Below are 21,041 nucleotides of genomic sequence, written 5' to 3' on the forward strand. Positions count from 1 at the left end.
ATAAATGATACATGGATTAACAATCCACTCTTTGGCTCCATCAATCGTCTCATTGCCGTCCCTCAACCAAAGCATCACCACAGCATGATACTGCCAACACCATGTTAAACGGATATTTTATAGCTTTATGTAAAATGCTTGGTCTCCAATAATAACTTCTTAAAGTTGTTAGTTTCCCTGGATTCTGCCTTTGGTCATGGCCTCCACAAAACGATCAACCGGATTTCCACCCAGTTCTTTCTGTAGACCTTTTAAGATTCCAACAATCAGGAGGAATTAGGGAAAGATGGACCTCCCTGCTGCTTAAATGCATCAGCGCTCCATCTACAGATTGATCTGATGGAGCCGACAGATCTGACAAAGACTCCTGGATGGGGGTCAAACATCTTCAGAAAAAACTGATTTGAAAACACTTTTGTGGTTCCAGGAATTTTATTTAAGGGAATCGGATTAGATGCAGCTGAGAACAAAAAGGTTTTAACATCACTTTTTGTTAATTGAAATGGAGAAAAAAAATGTGTAAAATCCAAGGGTGTGAAAACTTTACTGGGTTTATATCTTCTGCTGCATCGTGACGCTCAGCTTTTGGTTACTGGATCGGCTCTTTTCCTAAGAAGATGTGCAAATATGAGCAGCTTTTGGTGCCCATAGAAGGAGAAAACTGCCCGTCTGCGTTTCCTCCCTCAGCGACTGCAGCAGGAAGTGACCACGCTGGGCACACCCACTCGGCGGTGCTGGCGGGTGACTCGTTTCCTGCCGGTTACCCCTGGAGACGAAGAAAGGCCGGCCAGCAGGGCTCCATTAAAGCCAATTAGTGAGAATGCGTTCTAAAACGGCACCGGCAGCAGCTCCAGCCCAACAAATCTCACTAATTATGGTGCTTTTTTTAAAAGCTGAAATTACAGGAGCGGGCTGGTGGAACTGCACCGTCATCTTACTTTCCCTTTCCTGCTGCGGGGTTACCCAGGCCATGAGGGGGAACGTGCCGAGGCAGCCACCACAAGCTAGTAACTTGGCCTCTATTTTCTAGTGGGCCCACCATGATTATAAATCTCTCAGCTTGGGGTATGTTTGGGGTTTTTGGTTGGGAATTTTTCTCCTGGCCGACTTTCACTGTCGCACACCAAACAGCATGTTTCTAATGGCCACATATGAGAACCGCCCCAACAAAAAAAATCCAGCAGCTTGGTGACCCCCTAATATTACTTCAAGTTATTGTAGGAAGGGAAGTCATTACTTTCAATGCATTATTTAATTCCTCCGTTAAAGAAATGTGTAATTATTCAGTAAAACATTATGTATTAGATAAATAAATGTTACACAGACTCTAAAACAGGCCATTTGATGTAAAAATAACATAATTAATGCAGCTAGTATGACAAAAATCTTTATTCAAGAAGGAAGGATGCATATTTATAAAATACGAATCATTTTCAATCATTAAAATATGGGTTTTAATGATGGACTGATTAACATATAATTTTTATTTTAAATAAGCATTGCCAGTCATGTTATATATTCTAATTTTTTATATGTAGAAATGTTAATTTACTAAAAGGATGTCTTATTGAATTAATAGAAAAATAAACTGATAGATTAATCTGGGGGATTAAAACTCACATCCTCCAGGGCCGACGTCCTGCTGCTTTTAGGTCCTCGAACATCTTATGCAAAACATTCCCTACTGTCACCCCTGTGCAGTTTTCTACTCTCTCTTTGTGCAATAACACATGCTAACTACTGCGTAGTCCGGTCTTTTTTTACTTATTTATAAGGTCAGAACATCTCTGCATTACAAGTGTAATAATCAACTGCTGTGCAGTCTTACCTTAGCTCTCTACTGTGCAGAAATTTTATATCTAAGGGAAACGTATCCCAGGATGTAACTTTTTTCTTTTTTTATGCTTTCTTTCTACCATATAAACTCTTTTTATATTGTCTGTCGTATTTTCATCTTTAATGGCATCTTGCTTTAACTCTTTGTACCCTATTTAAGCTACTGGAAACAGAATTTATCTGAAGGAGTAATCCGCAGGGTAAAATAAAGTATTTAATTGTTCTTTCATCCAGGCTAAAGAGAACCCAGACCTGGCCTCTAATCCCGCCCTCAGCCCGGCCTCTTGGAGGCGTCACCAGCCCCCCAGTGACCAGCAGCACCTGGGGAGCTCCTATGACCGGTTGACCAAAACAACCAGTTCTTCAACCAGAGGAGGGGAGTCTTGGTCCAGCCGAGGTCGGGGATCGAGGACCGGAGCGGGACACCGATCGTGGAACCAGTTTCAGTCGGAGCATCATTAGGCAGGATGGAGGCAGGTAGGAGGAGGACACCTCTGCATGTTTCTTTCTTCTAAAGTTTTAGAACAACCTCAGAAGAACCTACGGTTCGTTAAAAATATTTTCCATTTTGTAACCTTAAAAACCCAGACAGCATGGTGCTGGTGTTAGATTGAGGTCTGGACTTTAACTAGGCCATTCTGACACCTCAGTAGCTGTGTTTCTATCAGGTTATGCTCATTTTTAAAATGTCAATAAAAGGAAAAGCCTGTTAGACCCAGGGGATGTAACGTCTTCATACGTTTAGCTTAACAAACAGGAAGTAAAAGGCAGCTAGCTAGCTAACGCTAATGTTAGCATTCAGGACCCCAGCGGCGTCCTGAATGTCTCTGTAGCGCGTTTACTTTTTGTGAAAGTCAAAAAACCTTTCCAAGGGAGAGTTCAAATCTTTACGTAATTAATTTATCAGATACATTTTTTTTTCCATTAAAGCTGTTCCAAAGCAATACTTCAAAATGTGCATAAAATCCCTACGGTTTAAACCGTTTAAGGATTTTAATTTAAAGGTCATTTTATAAGTTGAGTTTGCTCCATCCTGCTCCTTTAACAAGCAACCCGTAGGCATGATGCTGCCACCACCGTGGTGTGTTAAAACTTTTCATTGCTCAGCAGCACATAGTCTAATCTAAAATAATATAAAATATAATATATATATATATACAAAATTCAGTTTATTTCTATAGCTTCAATTCACATCATGTCATCTCAGGTCACTTTCCAGTTCACCAGATCATGCAGTCAGACTGATTCAAAGTTTTCTATCTAAGGAAAACCAGCTGATTGCATCGACTCATTGACTCTTCAGCAATCCCTCACACTAAGCATGCTTGTAGTGACAGTGGAGAGGAAAAACTCCCTTTGAACAGGAAGAAACCTCCAGCAGAACCAGGCTCAGTGTGAGCGGCCATCTGCTGAGGCCCACTGGGGTTCAAGGAGACAGAAGCAGACATAGAAAATGAAGCATAGAAACAAAAAGCAACTGTAAAAGGCGGCCCCGTCCAGGAAACACACAGCCAGGCAGACGAACCCGAGCCAGCTCCCATGTCAGAGGATATATATTTTCCAACTCTGAATCAATTTTTTATATTTAAGACTAAGAAACATTCTTCACTTCTTACCATTAACTACCATAACTTTATTAATTTTCTCTTGAATGTTAGTTTAATACTAAGACAGCTACACAGTCATGAAATTCAGGTTAAAGAAAACATCTTTTAATATGAGGAAACCAGATTATAAATCGAATCAGTTCTTAAGGTTTGAATGGATTCTCTATCCATCTATCTGACTTAGGCCCCGTCCACACGAAGTCAAAACGAACACGAAACGCTAATATTTTCCAGAACGTTTGTCGTAAAGACGGAGACGTAAAATAAATGTGATCGACCACACGAATGCATGAAAACGCTGCAAAATGTATGCCAGGCCTGTAAGTGGCGCTGTGGTGCCAAAGCAAAAATAGGCGACGAAATGTTGGGCATGCTCACTAATATTTATACATGGTTGCCCTGCGGGTCCATTTTCGTGGTTCAGTCAAATTCAGGTGCTGAACTATGTGGTCGATATTGCTCTGTTCTTCCTGGAGATATTCCAGAAGAAGAAGATTCTGTTGTAAGCCCGACAGCAGGGTGAGTAGCATGAGCAGCAATCATTCAACACAGTACGGCGCCATTGTTGTTGTGATGTGTCGCGCATGCGTGTTTAGAGGCGACGCTATGACGCATGCGTGTAAAAAAAAAAAAAAATGCGGTTAGAGCTTAAAGATGGAAATGCGAAAACGGCGTTTCAAAATCCTACCACTCTAAAGGCTTAATAAAAAAAAGATCATTTACAGACCCCCGAAACGCCGGCTTCGTATGGATGAGAGGCTGGTTTGGTGAAAAATGTGTGAGTTTAGGCCAGGGTTTGACTTTGTGTGGACAAGGCCTAAAGCGCCTCCAGTCTCTCCTGTTTGGTTTGAAACTCTTTCATAAAGGCCGGGTTTGCGCCTCTGCAGCTCCTCCAGAGTCGCCAGTGTTTTTAGTTTTAAATGAGAGAAAATGTGAAGGAGTTCTATAGCCTCCGTTTCTAGGAGGCTTGTAGAGAAACATGGTGGACTAATTTCATTTATTCATCATCACACTGGAAATAATCCAAATCTAGAAAAGTCATTTATTCTTAAAATAAGTGCATTTTTTCTTGGATTGAGGAGGTAAAAGAGACATTTTGCCTATGGAACGAGAAAATTTACACTTTAAATAAGAAAACACAATTGAATTGTTTTATTTCAAGTGCATTTTATCTAATTATCTTATTCTAAGAATAAAAATACTCATTCCATTGGCAAGCTATCTCATTTACCTACTCAAATTAAGGGTAAATACATTTAATTTAAGAAATTTTTGCTTATTTCTAGATCGTTTTTCCAGTGCACATCCAGAGGTGGGTAGAGTAACAATAAGTCATCATATTTTTACTTGAGGAGTAAATCTATTCACCATCCAGGAAATGACTCAAGTAAAAAAGTTTGATAAAAATGATGCTGAGGTCGTCAGTGTCGTCAAAACATCTGATATTTAAAACAAAAAACCCAAACTAAAATGAAAGTTCTGGATGAAATCAAATTATGTAGCTGAAAAAGAACGATTCAAGGCAGAAGAAACATTTTTCCCAATAATTGTTTATTTTTTTACATTAAACTTCTGAAACCAGTTCCTTGAGAGAGGATATTTCCTCCTTATTAGCTTCTCTTCTAAATGTCATGATGCGTTTAAGGTTCTCTGCAAAAAAAAAGCCAATTTTGACCTAAACATAAGGTGTGCGTCTTTGTTTGGAGCACTTTAGTTTTTAAACAGCCTTTTAACAACTGGAGCAAATATCCTGGAAGCCGTCTCCTGTTTTTTCTGGACTTTTAATATTCCTGGAATCAAACTCGCCGAGTTTTTCCCCCCAAATTAGCAGCAAATCAACCGACTTGTTTTTAGGAAATCAAAGTAATTACAGCCTGTTTGAAGAATCAGATTGTTCTTAGAGGGAAGCAGCATTTACTGACTGATTGTTTCTCCTCTGCAGCTTCCAGCCAGGTTTCCATCCTCCACGTCACCTGATGCAACCGTCTGCAGCCTCCGTCCTGCTCTGCTTTGGATGTCCTCCCCTGGATCAGCCTGTGCTTCCTCTTCTGCTCCCCCCCGCCCCCCATCACCCCGACAACGGAGAGGCCGGCGTGCTGCTGAGGGCCGAGGATCTTCCTGCATGTCGGAGAAGGATTTTAAGCTCCCTCCCCTAAATAAAACCCCAGACTGACCCGTTTCTAAGAACATAGAACCGAAACGTCTCCGCCTGCGACCAAAAGACGGGAAGATAATTAAACCTGGCTGTGAGACGCCTGTTGATATCCATGCATGGGAGAACCAGGAGCACGTAGAGGTTCATTAATCCACGTTGGCACCTTCTGGGCGAACATCCGCATGTCCAAGAAAAAAAAAGAAGCACTTGAAGGCTGTGAGTCGGCATGCTCTCTGCTTAAAGGAAGACAGCGGCTGGTTCCAATCAGCCAAACTGGGATCATATTTATGCTTTTTCTTCCCCATAACTCTGCTTCAGCTCGTCCCTCTTCCTTCACCTCAGATGGAAATAAAAGCAAATTGCACACATTTAGAAAGCAGCGCCATGTGGAGGAACAGAGGAGGCGTCCCTCTCTCCTCTTTTTTTATTCGTCTATGTTTGTTTCTAAGAGCCATAGAGGAAAAGTTTGGTTTAAGGCGGCCTTCCAGTCCTGGACTGCCAGCAGACCTGCACTTCCGCCGCCGTCGTTAAAAAATGCTGCACTGTTACAGGAGGGGGGGGGTACTGTAAACTGAATCATGCAGATTCAGACAGAAGTGGATTTATTGGTTGAAGCAAAGCAGGTTTTACTGTGAGGATTTCCAGAAAGCTGCACAGCGACCTGCACAGGATGATGATGATGATGGAGCTGGAGGAAAGGCCCTGATGTGGGATTATTTTCTACGACCGCCATCCTGCTAGCAGCCTGTTGCCACGCCGTCACTTTACCTTTTAATGCCAGCAGCTGATCCGTCTGCAGCTGTTGCCTCCTTCCTGATGCACGTCTGGGTGGAAAATCATTATTTTTTTTAGAAAAAAAAGGTTTGGGAACGTGTGTTCCTGCACATCAGTTGTTTCTTCCACGTCCGCTGTGTCCATTTGTGCCTTGGAGGTTGCAGATGAGGCGTCCCTGCAGGCTCAGACTCTAAGGTGCAGCTCAGGACGTCTGACTTCAGTCGGTTTTCTCCACTATATCCAACTTTGAACAGGTTCCACCTTTTTTCTGTTTTGGTTCCTCTGTGCTTCCCTTCAAAGTCTTCGCCTGTTTCATGTTTTATGTCCTCTGCTGAAAGGTCAGAGGTCAAGGCTGTGTCTAATTCTGTCTAGGACTTGACTCAGGGCTTCTACATGCAGGAGCGTGCTCAGCAGAGACGTCTGTGATCTAACAGCGGCCCGAATCGTCGTATCCGATGGTCGGCGTTGGATGCACAGGGTTGAATTTCTCACATTCAAGGACGGGATTTAGGGACACCTTACTGAAATGCTTCTGCCGGGAGTTTTCCCGCAGCCTGATGGTTTCTGGGTCGTCTCTGAACCCGAGGGGAACCGTTTGGATCAGGCGGGTCGAACCGGGTCAGAAAAACCTCCTGATGCTTCATCGCTTTGGTTTAACTGGAGCTCTGCTGCTTCTCATCAGCAGCGGAGGAACAGAAGCTACAGAAACCCAGAATAAACCCGAACTTTGTCTCAGCGGGAACCAGGAAACCCAGAACCACGACAGCAGCTCTAGACACGAAGAATCACGGGTCGCATTTAGGATGTAAAGCCGTCGATCGGGATTAGATATAATCTGCATTTAACCGGCTTCTAGAAAGTGCTTGGATCTTCAGAAGAAGCTTCTAGTTCTGGAGTTCTTCTCCACTTGAAGTCCAGCTGAACCCGTTCTGCTCCAGAACCTGCTGCAGAACTCTGCATCAGTCGTTAACGTTTGTATTCTTTGTTTTTAATGTCGTGCCAAAATCATTCCACAGTATTTACAGTTTACATGACCCCCCCCCACCCCACAGAGGAGCCATCTCCAAGATGCTGGATTAAAGCGGAAATGCTCACTCTTTTCTGCTCCTGTACGTTTTTATTTCTTTGTCAAACTAAATGTTATTTTTGAATCTATATCAGATCGATCTTATTTAAGGAGAAATGTGTAATTTTGTAAAGTGGGCCTTATTGTTAAACTATATTATTAAATATTTGTCCTTTTTTTTCTTGATTTTGAGATATCTTTTCCTTCTGTTTTTGTCTTTTTGTCGCTCTTACACTCCTGGAGAGTCCTTGTTGCGTTTCTGGCTGTTGAAACCTCAGACCGCTCATTATGAAACCAGCAGATGAGAGACGGAGGTGAAGAACGAGGCCGTTTTCATTTTAAAGTGAAGCCGTTTGGCTCTTCAGCCTCAGATCTGCTCTGATGTCCTTCATAAATTCAGGGTTTTTACATCTTCTGTATGTTTCAGTGCTGCCAAAGAGTAAAGCATGCAGCCCCCCCACCCTTATACATATATATATGTATATAAATATATCAAATGTAAATTGGGAAATAATCTAATTGAGAATTAAAGGCTATTTTTATCTGGATCCCTCTTCCTCTACAAAGATTTTAGGAGTTTAACTTTTGTTATTGGATCTGAGTTTGGCGGTGCAGCCTGGTGGATCCTTTTCCTTTTTTTTTTTTTTTAACGCCATCAGTTTTAGATTGAAACAATGTGCATGTTTTAACCTTGCTGGCACACCCTGCATGTAGGCCTCTTTTAAAGCTGCCAACTGTACAGCAGACCGAACCGTATGTACTCCAATAAAAATTGAAAAAAACGACCTGTTTGCAACACTCCGTCTTCTGTCCACTTCTGTTTCTGCTTCACTGAGCTTTGCTAGTTGGGATTTCACAGCAGTGCATCTTTTGGAGGGTTTATGCACACGTGTGAGGAGGAGGGGAACGGCTGACGGCGAGCAGACAAACCAGGCAAATTGGTCGTGTTCAAAGAAGGGGAAAAAAAAAAACCACAAGCTGCTGAGGAATGTAAAGTCAGCACATCCATCGCTCTGTTAAAAAAACTGCTCCTCTAGTTATGATCATCGTCTCCTGCTTCTCCTGAACATGATGTTCTGTTTGTCCAGACCGATGGAGACGCTTCACATTTCATCCTGTAAGGAGCCCAGACCAGCTGGTTTTACTGGGACAGAAAAACTAATCCGGGAGGAAATGATGGTTTGAACAGAGATGGTCTTGGAACTTAACCCTGGTTTTAAACTGAAACAGAACTTCCTAAGTCGTCCTCTTGGTCTTCATGATGCTGAACCTCTGAGATCAGAACAGCTGCATTTATCTAGAACTTAAAACACATCAGCCTTTTAAAGGGAGCTGGTTGACCTGTATTTTAAATTAAAGTAGGGGCTAAAAAAAACATCCTGGTCCCGTATCAAAAGCATATTATTAAATTGATTTATGATTAATTAAATATACAGGAACAAACTGAAACTAAATGTTCCCTTCACACAAATTAAAATGTTATTTAAACATTTTTAAAAAGTTATAGTCCAAGTTTGAAGACGTTTCGCTTCTGCCGATAATGCAAGCGTAGAAGAAGAAATGTGCTGTTTACCTGTGCAAAGAAAGAAACAACGAAAGAAAAATGTCTGAGGACTTCAGTGTTGAGGAAGAGCATGAGTTCTTTGCCGAGCTGAATGCGCACTTTCATCTGGTTTGGTCTGCCGGCTTCCGTAGCGTCGTGAGCGCACATGTGCGCGCTTTCAGGAAATCCTATACACTACTGTTTATGCTCTAAAAACATTCTAAATGACTTTGTTTCGAGTAAATTCTGGATGCTACCCACTCAGGACACTTGGAATACATTGGACGAGCAGTATGGAGGAATATTGACACGTTTTTTGTGGACTTTTATGGACCTTTCTGCCTCGGGCGCCATAGACCTCCATTATTTGAATGTCAGCAGACAGCAAGAAGCCTCCCAGATCTCCAGATGCATTTGAGATATCAAAAAAGTACTCCAGAGTGTTGTTCAGCATGGGGGTGAGTAGAAAATGAAGGCTAATCATGTTTTGGGTGTACTATTCCTTTAAACAGGAGGGGGTAGTAGCCTCGTGAGACCATCCTGATCTCGCGAGCTTTCAAGGTTTCACTCGCAGATCAGTCTGGAGACTCTCCGTTGAAGAAAATTTGGAGCCGTTCACCAAACGAACGTCCAATCAGCGTTGGCTTTGAGGCGGGTTGAGGTGTGACGCAACGAGAAGGGCGACAGTTCAGTCTAAAGAACATGGCGGCTTCAGCCGATGAAACTAGCGTTAGCGTGGCTATCGAGCAAGTTTTATCGGAATTACAGAGTATTTCTTCACTGAAAGAAGAGCAAAACACTGCTCTGGAGGCTTTTCTCAGAGGAAAAGATGTTTTTGCTCTTCTCCCGACTGGTTTCGCCAAGAGTAGCCTGGCTGGTGGTTGTGTTTTCGTTGTCGCCCTGTTAGTACGTCATATGCTTCGTTCTGATTGGTTTATTTGGCCCGTCTATCACCAACATAGGCCAATCAGCTAACCAGTATTTTCGCCCCTTCCCAAAATTACTTCAACGGAAGGTTTCCAGATGGATATGCGAAGCAAATCCATCTGGCAGAGTCAGGTTAAGGGGGGTGGACTCAGATTTCAGCTTTCAAAAACCTACAATTGGCAACATAAAATTTTTTTTATAAATTTACTTTTAAAAAAAGCTAATATTGAACTTTTGTATACAAATTACCGTAAAACCTTTAACTTTTTCAAACTTCCATTTTTTGAAACCATTTTTTTTATTATTTCTTTAATTTCCATTGAGTTATTTGCTTTCAATAAACACATTTCTCTCCAAAACCTGAAAGCAGGAAGCAGCACAGCGCTGCGGCCAGATGAACCAGGATCCCTCCGTGTTCAGACCGGCAGATTGAGGAATCATTGAGTTCCTGGTAAAGACCAGGAAACATTCACTCTAGATTATATCCTCCAGCAGAGAACCAGAAACATGTCTGATCAGATCAGAGCTGTTAGCTCAGGTGTTTAAAGGAAGCTCAGACTGACAAAGCGGCACTTTGGCTCCAATGACCCATCAGTGACGGACACCTGAGGCAGGTGAGTTTATGAGAAGAGCTTTCCGCAAGGCGCATCAGCACTCGAACTGCTGAATATTGACCTGAGAAATCATTTTATATATCACATTAACCGAACAGTTGGATAAAACAGCACAGTGTCACTTTAAATTACTGTTTTTTTTCACCAGACAAACTCTCAGGCCTGAAAAGCTTCCCATCTACAGCAGAAGGACATCTGGAGTTTCACCTCCAACAAACTCCACAACATTCAGGCCTTAATGTCGCTCTTCTTTTATTAACAAAACATTTCACAAGATAATAAAACATTTCAACAACAAATTTAGACACTTAAACTTGAAAAAGAAACAAAAAAAACAAGGATTTTCTTTTAAAAAAAAAAGAATATTTTAAGCTCTGAGCACAAACTTTCACTACACTACAGAGTTTAAGATAAACGGCTACAGTTCAGGACATGTTGAGCTTCTAGTGTAACAGAAGGAAAAGTCTTCTTTCCAGAGGGAAACATTCCCTCACATTTATGGTTCCGCTTGGTGAAGAGACGTCAGGTCAAAGGCCAGAAATAATCTAAGATTAGCTGGAATAATCCCATCCTTCTGTGTTAATTAGGATGGATTTTCATGAATATCATAATTGGGGGTCTTCAAAGTTCCTACATTTCCATACTCATCTGAACTAAATGATCTACATCTTTTCTGTTCTACTTGAACTATTCCTCTTGCTGGCATGAATGTTTTCATCTCAATGGACAGAATTTAGTTTTAAGTGGAAGGAAAGGGCAATTTTATAATTTAATCTAGATTATGAAAACAAATCTGGAGTGAATCCTTAAAAAATCAAACTGCAGATCATTTAAATCTTAGTAATATGGGTTTAGATGAAAGATCAACTGAATCCAAATCAATGAAATATCTTTTAATCTTTTCACTTTGTTTTTTTTTAAATCCATCTTCTGAAAAAGTAAGTCTGTCTCTCTTATAATTGCAGATTATCTGATAATCCCAACACCCCAGGTGAACCATTCCAGTAAAGAAACCAAACTGATGCAATGTCGTTAATGTTCGGACCGGACCCCCCTGCCCCCCCCTCAGACGGTGGCGGCGGCGGGCTGTGCTTGCTGTGGGTTGCTGGCTGCTGTGGGCGTGGCCTGTCTGGGGAGCGTGTACATGGCGCCCAGGAACTGGTCGGCGATGCGGCCGGCTTCGCGCAGACCGCTGAGCAGGGCGCCGTGGACGGTAGCCGGGTAGTTTCTGATCGTGTGCTCGCCGGCGAAGAACAATCTGGGGACGGGCTGAGGAAGGAACGCAGAGAAACATGTTCAGATTAAAGCCTTTAATCACTTTTCTTCATGAGACGTCAAACTGAAGCTTCTCCAACAGCGCCACCCGTTGACAGACTGAAGTACTGCACCTTTTCTCGCAACGTCAAACTGAACATAAGTTTAAATCTGTTCAAACTAGGATGAAGGTCTGAACTTTGACTAGGCCACTAACACGAGCTCAGGGTTCCTTCCAGGATTTTCCTAATTTCTCCACATCCCTCATTTTCTCTGCTGAAAACAAAGCATGATGCTGCCCCCTCCTTGTATCACTGTAGGAATGCTGTGCGGCATTAGTGGGAATCCAATATGGCTGCAGATTGAACTCGTCACCTTCCTTTTTTCTGTGCTGGAAGTTATTAAATAAACAGCCTTTTCTTCCTTCTTTATAATAATAAAAAAGATCATATTCTTTATAATTTGCTCCACATGGAAGTTCTGTCAGAGGTTTAAGGGATATGAATACTTTCTATACTTCATGAATTCAGCCCCTTCAACCTTCCAATTAACCTCAGAAGGTTTATAAATAAATGAAATACATAAAACTAAATGTGAAGAACTAAAGGGGTGTGAATACTTTTCTAAGGTACTGTAGTACTGTCCCAGTCAGTAATCTGCATGGATCATTTCCAGTCTCCCTACCTGTGAGGCTCCGGGGATCGCTGGGCCAGGTGTGATGGGCTGAGCCATCAGGTCATAGTCGTTACCCGAAGAACCTGCTGCCACGTACGAGTAGGAGCCCCTCGCCCAGGGGTCGGCACGCCATCGAGTCACCACCGTCTCCTTGGGCTGCCATGACGACAGACACACACACACACAAAAAAACTGTGCTTAAAGACTTTCCATGATGGAGCTGGAAGGAGCCGCCAACAGCTGGACGGCGTAGCGCTGGATGGAACCCAAACGGCTTTTAATGACGGGCGGTTTGGTTCTGATGGCGGGTTTAGAGGGGTCGGTTAAAAATAAACACCAAGGACAACTTTCCAGGAGGAGCTTGGAAGAAAAAGCAGAGAGAAGGAAACATACCTGAGGAACAGCGCTGCTTCCAAATATTCCTTTAAGAATGGCAAGGCACCGGCCGACGATGACATCATCGCTGATGTTCTCCATGATGCCCGCCGCCTCACCGGCCATGAGAGCGAGCAGGATGGGAGCTGGAGACGAAGTAGAGGTTGATTTTTTTTAGGTTTTGCTCAGCTTCATCTTGGAATTCATCCTTTATGGATCTACTTTCACCTTTATAGAGATTCCAGAAGAGGAAGAGTTCGCCTCTGCTTGCGGTGGTGGAGCCAACGTGACCAAACAGGTTCACGCTGGGATCCCAGAAGACCCGGTCGAAGCAAAGCACCACCTTCAAACAAAGAGAGACACGACAGCAAGTCAGCAAGCAAGCAGAAACCTGGATGAAAGTCTGCACAGTTCATCCATGCTGATGGAGAAGAGCTCCCTCTACTGGAGGAGGGAGAGAACGAGCAGCTCTGTTGCATAATAATGCAGCACTCTGCTGCAGCAGCAGCATCTGGAGATCAGCTTTTCTGCAGACGGCGGACAGAAGCAGTGCAGCAGCACAAGCAGGTCCAACAGAACCACTAAACCCGGATCTTCCAGGAAAACAGAGACATCAGCAGCAGTTATTCCTGCAGAATTCCTGCTAGTTCAGCTCAATTAGAGACATAATCCTGTATATCTATCCTGGTTGATAACTTCAGGCACAGAAAGCTCCTTCCTGCCACCAGACTGGTTACAAAAACCACATTTTCCTTCATTAATGTTCTGCTAGAAGCAGCTCAACCTGCTGCTGCTGGTTCCCATCGTCACGCCGAGAGGAACTGAACCAAATACAGACACAGCTGATGATTAAACCTGCTTTTCTGGACAAGTTTCTGTTCCATCTATCTGTCCTATGAAGCAGAGCTTCCCATGGTGGGAGTCATAAAAAAAAAGAAAAGTCAGGTGGAGGACCTGACCATGTGATATGACTGATCAGGCCCACTTTGGGGCCCCCTGCTTCAAAGCGGTAATATTCCCTCCTGTGATGTTTTTATTCATATAAACATCTTTAAGCTTCTGAGGGATGCCTCCATGAGTTCATGTCCAACCTTGTTGAGGTTTCCGAAGCCCATCCTCTGAATGGCGGACGTCTTCCACTCCGGCAGCGGGGGCACAAACTGGACCGCAGGGGGCTGCTGCTTCAGCACGCCGAGGGGCAGCGTGCAGAGCACGGCGTCACACTTGTATATGTACGTCTGAGTGGTGGAGCGAGTGTTGACGGCGATCACCTCGCAGCCTGCAGCAGGATAGAAAGTGTTAAATGCACGTCTGTATGAACTACACACATATTTGATCGCTGCACCTACCAGACGCCGTGTATCGGACCTGTCGCACCGCCGTGTTCAGTTTGATGTCCAAACCCTCAGCAAGCGCCACGGGGACGCAGGAGTAACCGTTTCGTACCGTCAGGTGGCTGCCGGTGAACTCAAAGTCATCGTCCTACGGAAACATCATAGATGATTCATCCCGAGTAGCAGGGAGCAGAAAAACATGAGGGGCGGCTACAGGCATACGGAGTGAATTTTGTTCCATTTTGTTTTTTCAAATTATTAATATTAATTTCATGTTATTTTTCCCAATTTTCTTTTAATTTTATTTGATCAATTTTTCTTGCGTATAAAATTTTTTTAGAAGCATTTCTTTTTATTTTGGTTTTTTATTTTAAATTTTACGGATTGCGTTTTCCAGATCCCATTCTCTTCTCTTCTGGGGGCGGGCTTTCCTCTGTAGAGAGGAGCAAAGACACATTTCTATTGGTCTGCTGGACATATCGGGGAGGAACGAGCGTTTTGATTGGGCTGTAAGGGAAGTGAATGCGATCTGTCAAACATTTGAAATAATGCACTTTAAACTCAATCTAAAAAACTGAAATTTGAAAAAAAAAAAAATGTTTCTAAAAAACAAAATCTGTAAAAAATAAGTTAGAAATGTTTCTTTTTTTATTAAAGAAAAAAATTCCAGCAACTTTTTTTATGATGAGTTTTTTTCAAAGTTTCATTTCTGGATTGTATTTTTATTTCATTTTTTATAAAACATGTTTTGCTGCAACACTAATGGAACAGAACTCCTCCATGATAGATCCGACGGCTGGAACTGGCTGCGGGGAGCTACCTGATCCCAGTGCTTCAGAGACAGGGTGGAAAGGGGCGTGGCGTTTGCAAACTCCAGGTTGGCGAAGTGCCAGTCGAGGATCTGTCGATCCCTGGACGAAAGGTAAACATCGCTGTGGGAGAAAAGAAACGACACCATGAAGAACGCCATTTCACAGCTTTCCAAACATCCCGCAGAGATTCACGTATGCAGGAGGCAGCACCGATAAGGCTGCTAGAAACTTAATTAAATACATTTTATTCTGAAAAAACAGAGAAATAACTGCAACAAAAAAAAGGAGCCAAATTAACAAGGGTACAAATACGAATCAACAAAATGGTGCTTGAACAATCAAATAAAGAGTCACTAATTAACACACCGTCATAAAAGCACCATGGGAAAGAATCAAAGGGGTGCTGGGAGTCCCAGCTGGGTGTGTTACCTGGGCGGATTGGCCTCCAGCTCCTGCAGCTTCTCCTCCAGCTTCACCTGCATCTCTGCCAGCTCATCATATTCCTACAAAAAAAACAGACCATGAGAAAACTGCACAGCGTCGCATCTTATAGGTACAGACAGCTGTGTGTCACCGCTCCCTCCATCGGACCGGCTTCTCTGGCCATGCTGCCCACAGCATGACGCTGCCACCACCGTCAGCAGGGCTTTTTCTTACACTTGTGCTGTATTATTTTGGGGTTTTACGCTTTGATTTTGCTACATCTGTTAGTAAATGAATCCAGGTGTTCTGTCAGGTGAGCATACCCCATCATCCCACATAGTTATCAAGAAATAAAAGTAATTAAACTTTAATGAATTCAGATCAAAATGGACTTGAGGTTCGGTTCAGAGAGTCAGCTGAGGGTGTGTGGCGGCTCCACACCCAAAGTGTTCCAGGTCATGTAGAAAGGACAAACAACTTGGACAGAGACGGCTGACTCAACCTATTCGCCGCACTAAAATAACCTGGAACAGCAGCCCAAACTCTGACAGCGTCTCCTTCAGACACGGATTCTAGAGGAAATAAAAAAATCAACCTGGGAGAAAATCCCTGGAAATGTCCAAACAAAGGAGCACCGACTGAAACAGAAATCATCCTGCTGGCTTTAAAATCTGCTATTAGAGAGCGGTGATAAATCAGCTTAATGTACACACAGACTCTCAGGACGTGTAAATACATCTGCAGGCATAAAGGCAACCGGAGCGTGATCCGGAGCCTTGAAGTGGTTCCTCAGCCAGCATGTGGATCACAGACATCTCTGCCTCAGATACCAGCTGTGTTTAAACCAACTAAACATAGAGAGAGGGAGCCGCGGTGGAGGTGATTTATCCGCACCAAAAATAAAACCCCAACACTCGCTAATAATACCATCCTAGCAGGAGAATGAACCACTTAAAAGACAGCTTGTCTGCTTTCCTCAGACACTGCGGCATTAGCCTTCTCAGTGGCATAAATACTGATGTGTCAGACCAGCATACCCTGTCAGACCAACATACCCATAGTCAATACATACAAAACTACCAAAACTGACCTGGCCCCGAGTTAAAAAGCTGATTTCCCTTTCAACCTGATAACCGCTACTCAGGGGAGGATCTAGGATTCTAGGAGATCAGGGGCTTAGCCCCGAGGGTGAAGATGAGAGAGTAGACTTTCTTCTAAATCCCGTTCTAATGTAAAATATGACAGATTACTGGATTAAAGAAATTTCTACTATTCTACATGATATCACACATAACAATTCCCCATCCATTACATGGGAAGAAATGAATTCACCTGCAAGTCTTTAACTGTTTATTCCTCTTTTCATCAACAACTAACTGTGGATTTGGTCACATTTGATCATTATTTGCCAAAGTTATCAGAGGGAAATAATATATTTTAGCCGCCTTGTATAATCTGTTTCCCCATAACATGGGAAAAAAACAAATCCTTTGAAACTGTCATTATTTTTCATATATTATGTTTAAAACATTTATTATTTTATATTTTAAAATCCAAAATAGTTGTTGATTTGATTATCTTTATTTAATGTATTTTAATTCTCTATTTAAAATGTCTGCAGTAGCATTGCTCCAGACATTTTGAATTGAGAAAGATCTTCAAACTTGGAAAACAAAGTACAGTGGTTTTGGTTTGAACTTTTTTTTGGAATATATGTGAATTGTTAGATAAACATTTAAACAGAAAATATATTTCATAAAGATCATCAAAGGGGGGACTGATTATATCAGGTGGCTAAAATATACGATTCCCCCCTCATAACTTTGGCAAATAATGATTTAATGTCACCAAATCCAGAGGAATATGAATAAATGAATAAACACAGTTAAAGTCCTGCAGGTAAATTAATTTCTTCCCATGTTATGGAGGAGGAACAGATTATTTCAGGCAGCTGAAACATCAAGTCTCTCCTCCTCCCATATCTTTGGGAAGTAAAAAGCATCTGTTTCCAGATTCTCAAAAATTATTTGTGTGATATCATGTAGTATACTGGGAATGTCCTTAATCCAGTAATCTGTCATATTTTACATTAGAAGGGGATAAATCAGAAAGTCTACACTCTCATCTTTTCAGGAGCTCTTGATATTTGTGTCCTGCTACCAGCCGGTTTCGGTCCTCTGATATCAGCATTGAAAAATGATAAATACTCACTACTGTTGGAAACCTGTTTGGTGACTGACTTTTATTTCTGTCAGGTTTAAGTGACAGAAGTCGGAAAAAGAAGATTTTCTTGGCGTTTAAAATAACACAAAATAGCTTAAAATGACCTTGTCTATTTATTTATTTTACAATTTTGTAAACAATGGCTGCTGATTAAACTGGATGTTGCAAGCGTGACATGATTATAGCTGATTTTAGCGAGAAATCGATCAGACGCGTCGTGAAAATGGTCCCATCCGCCATGTCCGCCTCTCTGGCTTCAATGCGCTTCCCGAAATAAGGGGAACAGAATTTCATACACCACCGGGACAAACAACGTCTGGAAGTCAGTCAGAGTTTCACATCCCTGGAACATCAGTCTGTTTAGCAACAGCCATTGGTGAGAACTTCTTCTTCTGCACGGGAATGCTACAGGCTGCTTTGCTGCCACCATCTGGTGAATTCCAGTACTGCACATTTTACTCAGATCAGCTCAGAAGCGAGATCCGGGGCTCTGGGGGAAACATCCGGGGCTGCAGCCCAAGTAGCCGCCCCCTAGATCCGCCACTGCCGCTGCTCCTACCTTAAATTTCCTTCTAAGCTTTTTGTGATCATTGGTAACCATGGATTCAAGCCCACTCTGCTTTGAAATAAAAAACTATATCCAGCACTGAAATCTAAACTGACTAGACAGTAGTTCCAAAAAGGTTACAAAACAATCCACTGGACTTTGTTTCCAAGTATGAAGACGTTTCGCTTCCCATCCAGGAAGCTTTTTCAATTCAAAATCATGTAATGGGGTCTGGGTTGCGTTAATAGCGGGAAGGAATCGACTGAATCGCTGAATTGTAGGTTTTTGAAAGCTGAAACCTGACTCCACCCCCTCTGTTTAAGGTTGTTTTTTTTTTTGTTTTTTTTTTCTTAGCATAAATGGCTTCCTTCCCACCCTTCTCAAACCAGCTTTGTTTTGTTTTGGTCGACTCTAGAAAGCCCTGAACTACATGCGCATTAGGGGTGGAACGGTTCACAAAATCCACGGTTCGGTTCGGTTCACGGTTTCTGGTCACGGTTTTCAGTTCAGTATATGTTGATTGTTAGCCTGACATGTTGGTCATGTTGCTGTTAGCATAAACAAAACGTGTTGCACAATGCTTGCACACTGTTGCACTTTTATCCACAACTTTCTTTCCGCCGTCATCGTAGGTCACTCTAAATGCAAAGTGGTCCCATACAGCAGACCTATAAAGTGCTGCTGGCGCGTCTTCCAACTCCTGTTCTTTCCCACTCGCCATACCCACACAATTCTCCACAACAACTGATTTTTTTCTGCTACACCCGGCTACGCTGCTTCGCTTCTTCTTCTTCTTGTTTACTACTGGTGGTTGGCTTTGGTCGCAGTACCGCCACCTTCTGCTCTGGAGTGTAAACGCTTCGCCTATGAGAAAAAGGAGTAGCGCATGAACCGAACGCAACACACGCGAACCGAACCCAGACAGTCGAACCGAACGGTTCGGACGGTTTTCATAAACAGTTCCATCCCTAATGTGCATGATGTCAGATTTGCGTTTATCCCTTTAGATTTGTACGAAAAATACCCTTTAAACTACCTCGACGGGCGTGTATCCCTTTAGTCATGTAAAAAAAAAACTATCTGAGGTGAGATCACCATATACTTCAAAAAACACCAAAAAGTAATTCTTTTTTTTTTTTTTTCATGACTAAAGGGATACACGCACGTTGAGGTAAAGTTTGTTTTTTGTAAAAAACTAAAGGGATAAACGGGTATTGACTATGGGTATGCTGGTCTGACGGGCAGAACACTGGCGGTTTCCAAAAAGCCCCGCCCTGAAATGACTGGTTTAGATTACTGGATTAGCTGACAATTATTTCAATAATGGATTAATCATGATTAATCCAACAAATGGTTTCAGGCCAGGATGGAGTTCAGTCAGAACCCTGCCGCCGTGATCGGATCGTTTTCTGGTCTCCTTACTTTGCAGAGCGCTGTGAGGTCACGGTGCTTGCTCTTCACCAGGAACTCAGCAGTGATATCCCTGGGGGGCTTGACTTCGCTCGCTTCCTTATACTGCTGATGGAGCTCCTTCACACGTTCCTTGGTGGACACCATCTATGAGGGGAAACATGGTTACTTCAGGACGGGATTACCAGGATAATAGGGCTGCAGCTAACTATTACTTTGAAAATCGATCAATCAGTAAATTTTTTTTTCTATTAATAATCGGATACCCAAAAGTTCCTTAAAGAAGTTTTTTTTTTACAAAGTTAAATCATGTGAAACTAAAACTGGACAGAGAATATTGACAGACGAGCTTTTTTCTTTTTATCTTAAATGCAAAATGTTTATATATTTTTTACAATTTTGGTATAATTCCTGCACTAAGTGGGTCGGTTTTAGAGTCTCTACACTCCAGTTAATGATTAATCAATTACTAAATTAGTAATAATTGATTAATCTGTAAATGCTCACCTTATTGAGAAGATCTCGGAGCTCTTCCTGAGTCTTTACGATCTTCTTCCAGTGTTCTATCTGCTCGTCTTTGACGTGTTTCTCCTGCAGTCTGCGCAGATTTAGAACGTGATGAGTCGAAACATCCGCACTCCTAAAACCTTTCCACATTCTGCGATGGACTAACCACTTTGAGCGCATTTTTATTTGTGACAGAAAACATTAAAATCTGAAAAGTGTGGAGAGCATCTATATTGAGTGGATACTCACTGAATGACCACCTCCAGGGCCTGTCCCAGAGAAACCGGTTTGTTGTTGAGAAAGTTGAAGTCCAGCTGGTGGCTGAGGTAGGAGGTGGCCTCAAGCAGCCGGTTGAACTCCTGCTCCACCATCTCATCTTTTTCTTTAGGCACCTGGACATCAACGAAGCATGACTTTGGACATGGGCATCACTTGCTCATCAATGTGATGCTTCTATGTTGGAAATGTATCCGTACAGACAGGCCTATTCTGAGTCCTATATTTTCCTGATTCTCTGCACTCAAGGAACACCGTCTCACCCCACACCAAAACCCAACCTAGCCCGGAGTAAAAAAGCTGATTTCCCTTTCAACCTGATAACAGCTGCTTCTGCCTTAAAATTCCTGCTTTTTGTCATAATTGGTCACCATGGATTCAGGCCCGTTCTGCTTTGAAATAAAAACTATATCCAGGACTGAAATCTGAACCTTGACTAGACAGTAGGGGTGGAACGGTTCGGTTCGGTTCACGGTTTCGTGTTCACGGTTTTCGGTTCGGTATATGTTGATTGTTACACCGAAATCCCCCCCAAAAAATTATGAAATTAATTTAAAAAATCCCAAAAAAAATAATAAATTGTAATTATTTTTAATGATCCGAGGAAACCCTGGATCATTTCCGCAGCGGAGCGGAGCGCTGACGGAGTATGTGGAATTTTGGGGTTAGCATGACATGTTGGT

At 42.5% G+C, this 21,041-nt stretch overlaps 2 protein-coding genes across 7 annotated transcripts in view; one reads left to right on the forward strand and one right to left on the reverse strand.

The window, feature by feature from the left end:
- luzp1 (leucine zipper protein 1) overlaps positions 1 to 6,589 on the forward strand; it is an 89,201-nt gene extending 82,612 nt beyond the window's left edge. For 2 of the 3 annotated variants that reach the window (XM_015374658.1, XM_015374660.1), the window contains exons 7-8: positions 2,071 to 2,313; positions 5,386 to 6,589. In XM_015374658.1, the coding sequence (XP_015230144.1) occupies positions 2,071 to 2,298 (228 nt within the window). In that variant the 3' untranslated portion in view covers positions 2,299 to 2,313; positions 5,386 to 6,589. The remainder of the gene's footprint in view (positions 1 to 2,070; positions 2,314 to 5,385) is intronic. The other variant, XM_015374659.1, reaches the window with a different exon arrangement.
- A 4,798-nt stretch (positions 6,590 to 11,387) lies between these two features.
- kdm1a (lysine (K)-specific demethylase 1A) overlaps positions 11,388 to 21,041 on the reverse strand; it is a 23,890-nt gene continuing 14,236 nt past the window's right edge. For all 4 annotated transcript variants that reach the window (XM_015374665.1, XM_015374664.1, XM_015374663.1 and 1 more), the window contains 11 exons: positions 20,332 to 20,474; positions 20,083 to 20,173; positions 19,588 to 19,722; positions 15,402 to 15,475; positions 14,981 to 15,092; positions 14,176 to 14,308; positions 13,918 to 14,105; positions 13,055 to 13,169; positions 12,845 to 12,972; positions 12,461 to 12,607; positions 11,388 to 11,791 (listed from right to left, as the gene is read on the reverse strand). In XM_015374665.1, coding sequence (XP_015230151.1) covers positions 11,588 to 11,791; positions 12,461 to 12,607; positions 12,845 to 12,972; positions 13,055 to 13,169; positions 13,918 to 14,105; positions 14,176 to 14,308; positions 14,981 to 15,092; positions 15,402 to 15,475; positions 19,588 to 19,722; positions 20,083 to 20,173; positions 20,332 to 20,474 — 1,470 coding nt within the window. In that variant the 3' untranslated portion in view covers positions 11,388 to 11,587. The remainder of the gene's footprint in view (positions 11,792 to 12,460; positions 12,608 to 12,844; positions 12,973 to 13,054; positions 13,170 to 13,917; positions 14,106 to 14,175; positions 14,309 to 14,980; positions 15,093 to 15,401; positions 15,476 to 19,587; positions 19,723 to 20,082; positions 20,174 to 20,331; positions 20,475 to 21,041) is intronic.

Source organism: Cyprinodon variegatus, unplaced genomic scaffold (genome assembly GCF_000732505.1).
Source record: "Cyprinodon variegatus isolate N-32 unplaced genomic scaffold, C_variegatus-1.0 Scaffold107, whole genome shotgun sequence".
Classification (NCBI taxonomy): Eukaryota; Metazoa; Chordata; class Actinopteri; order Cyprinodontiformes; family Cyprinodontidae; genus Cyprinodon; species Cyprinodon variegatus.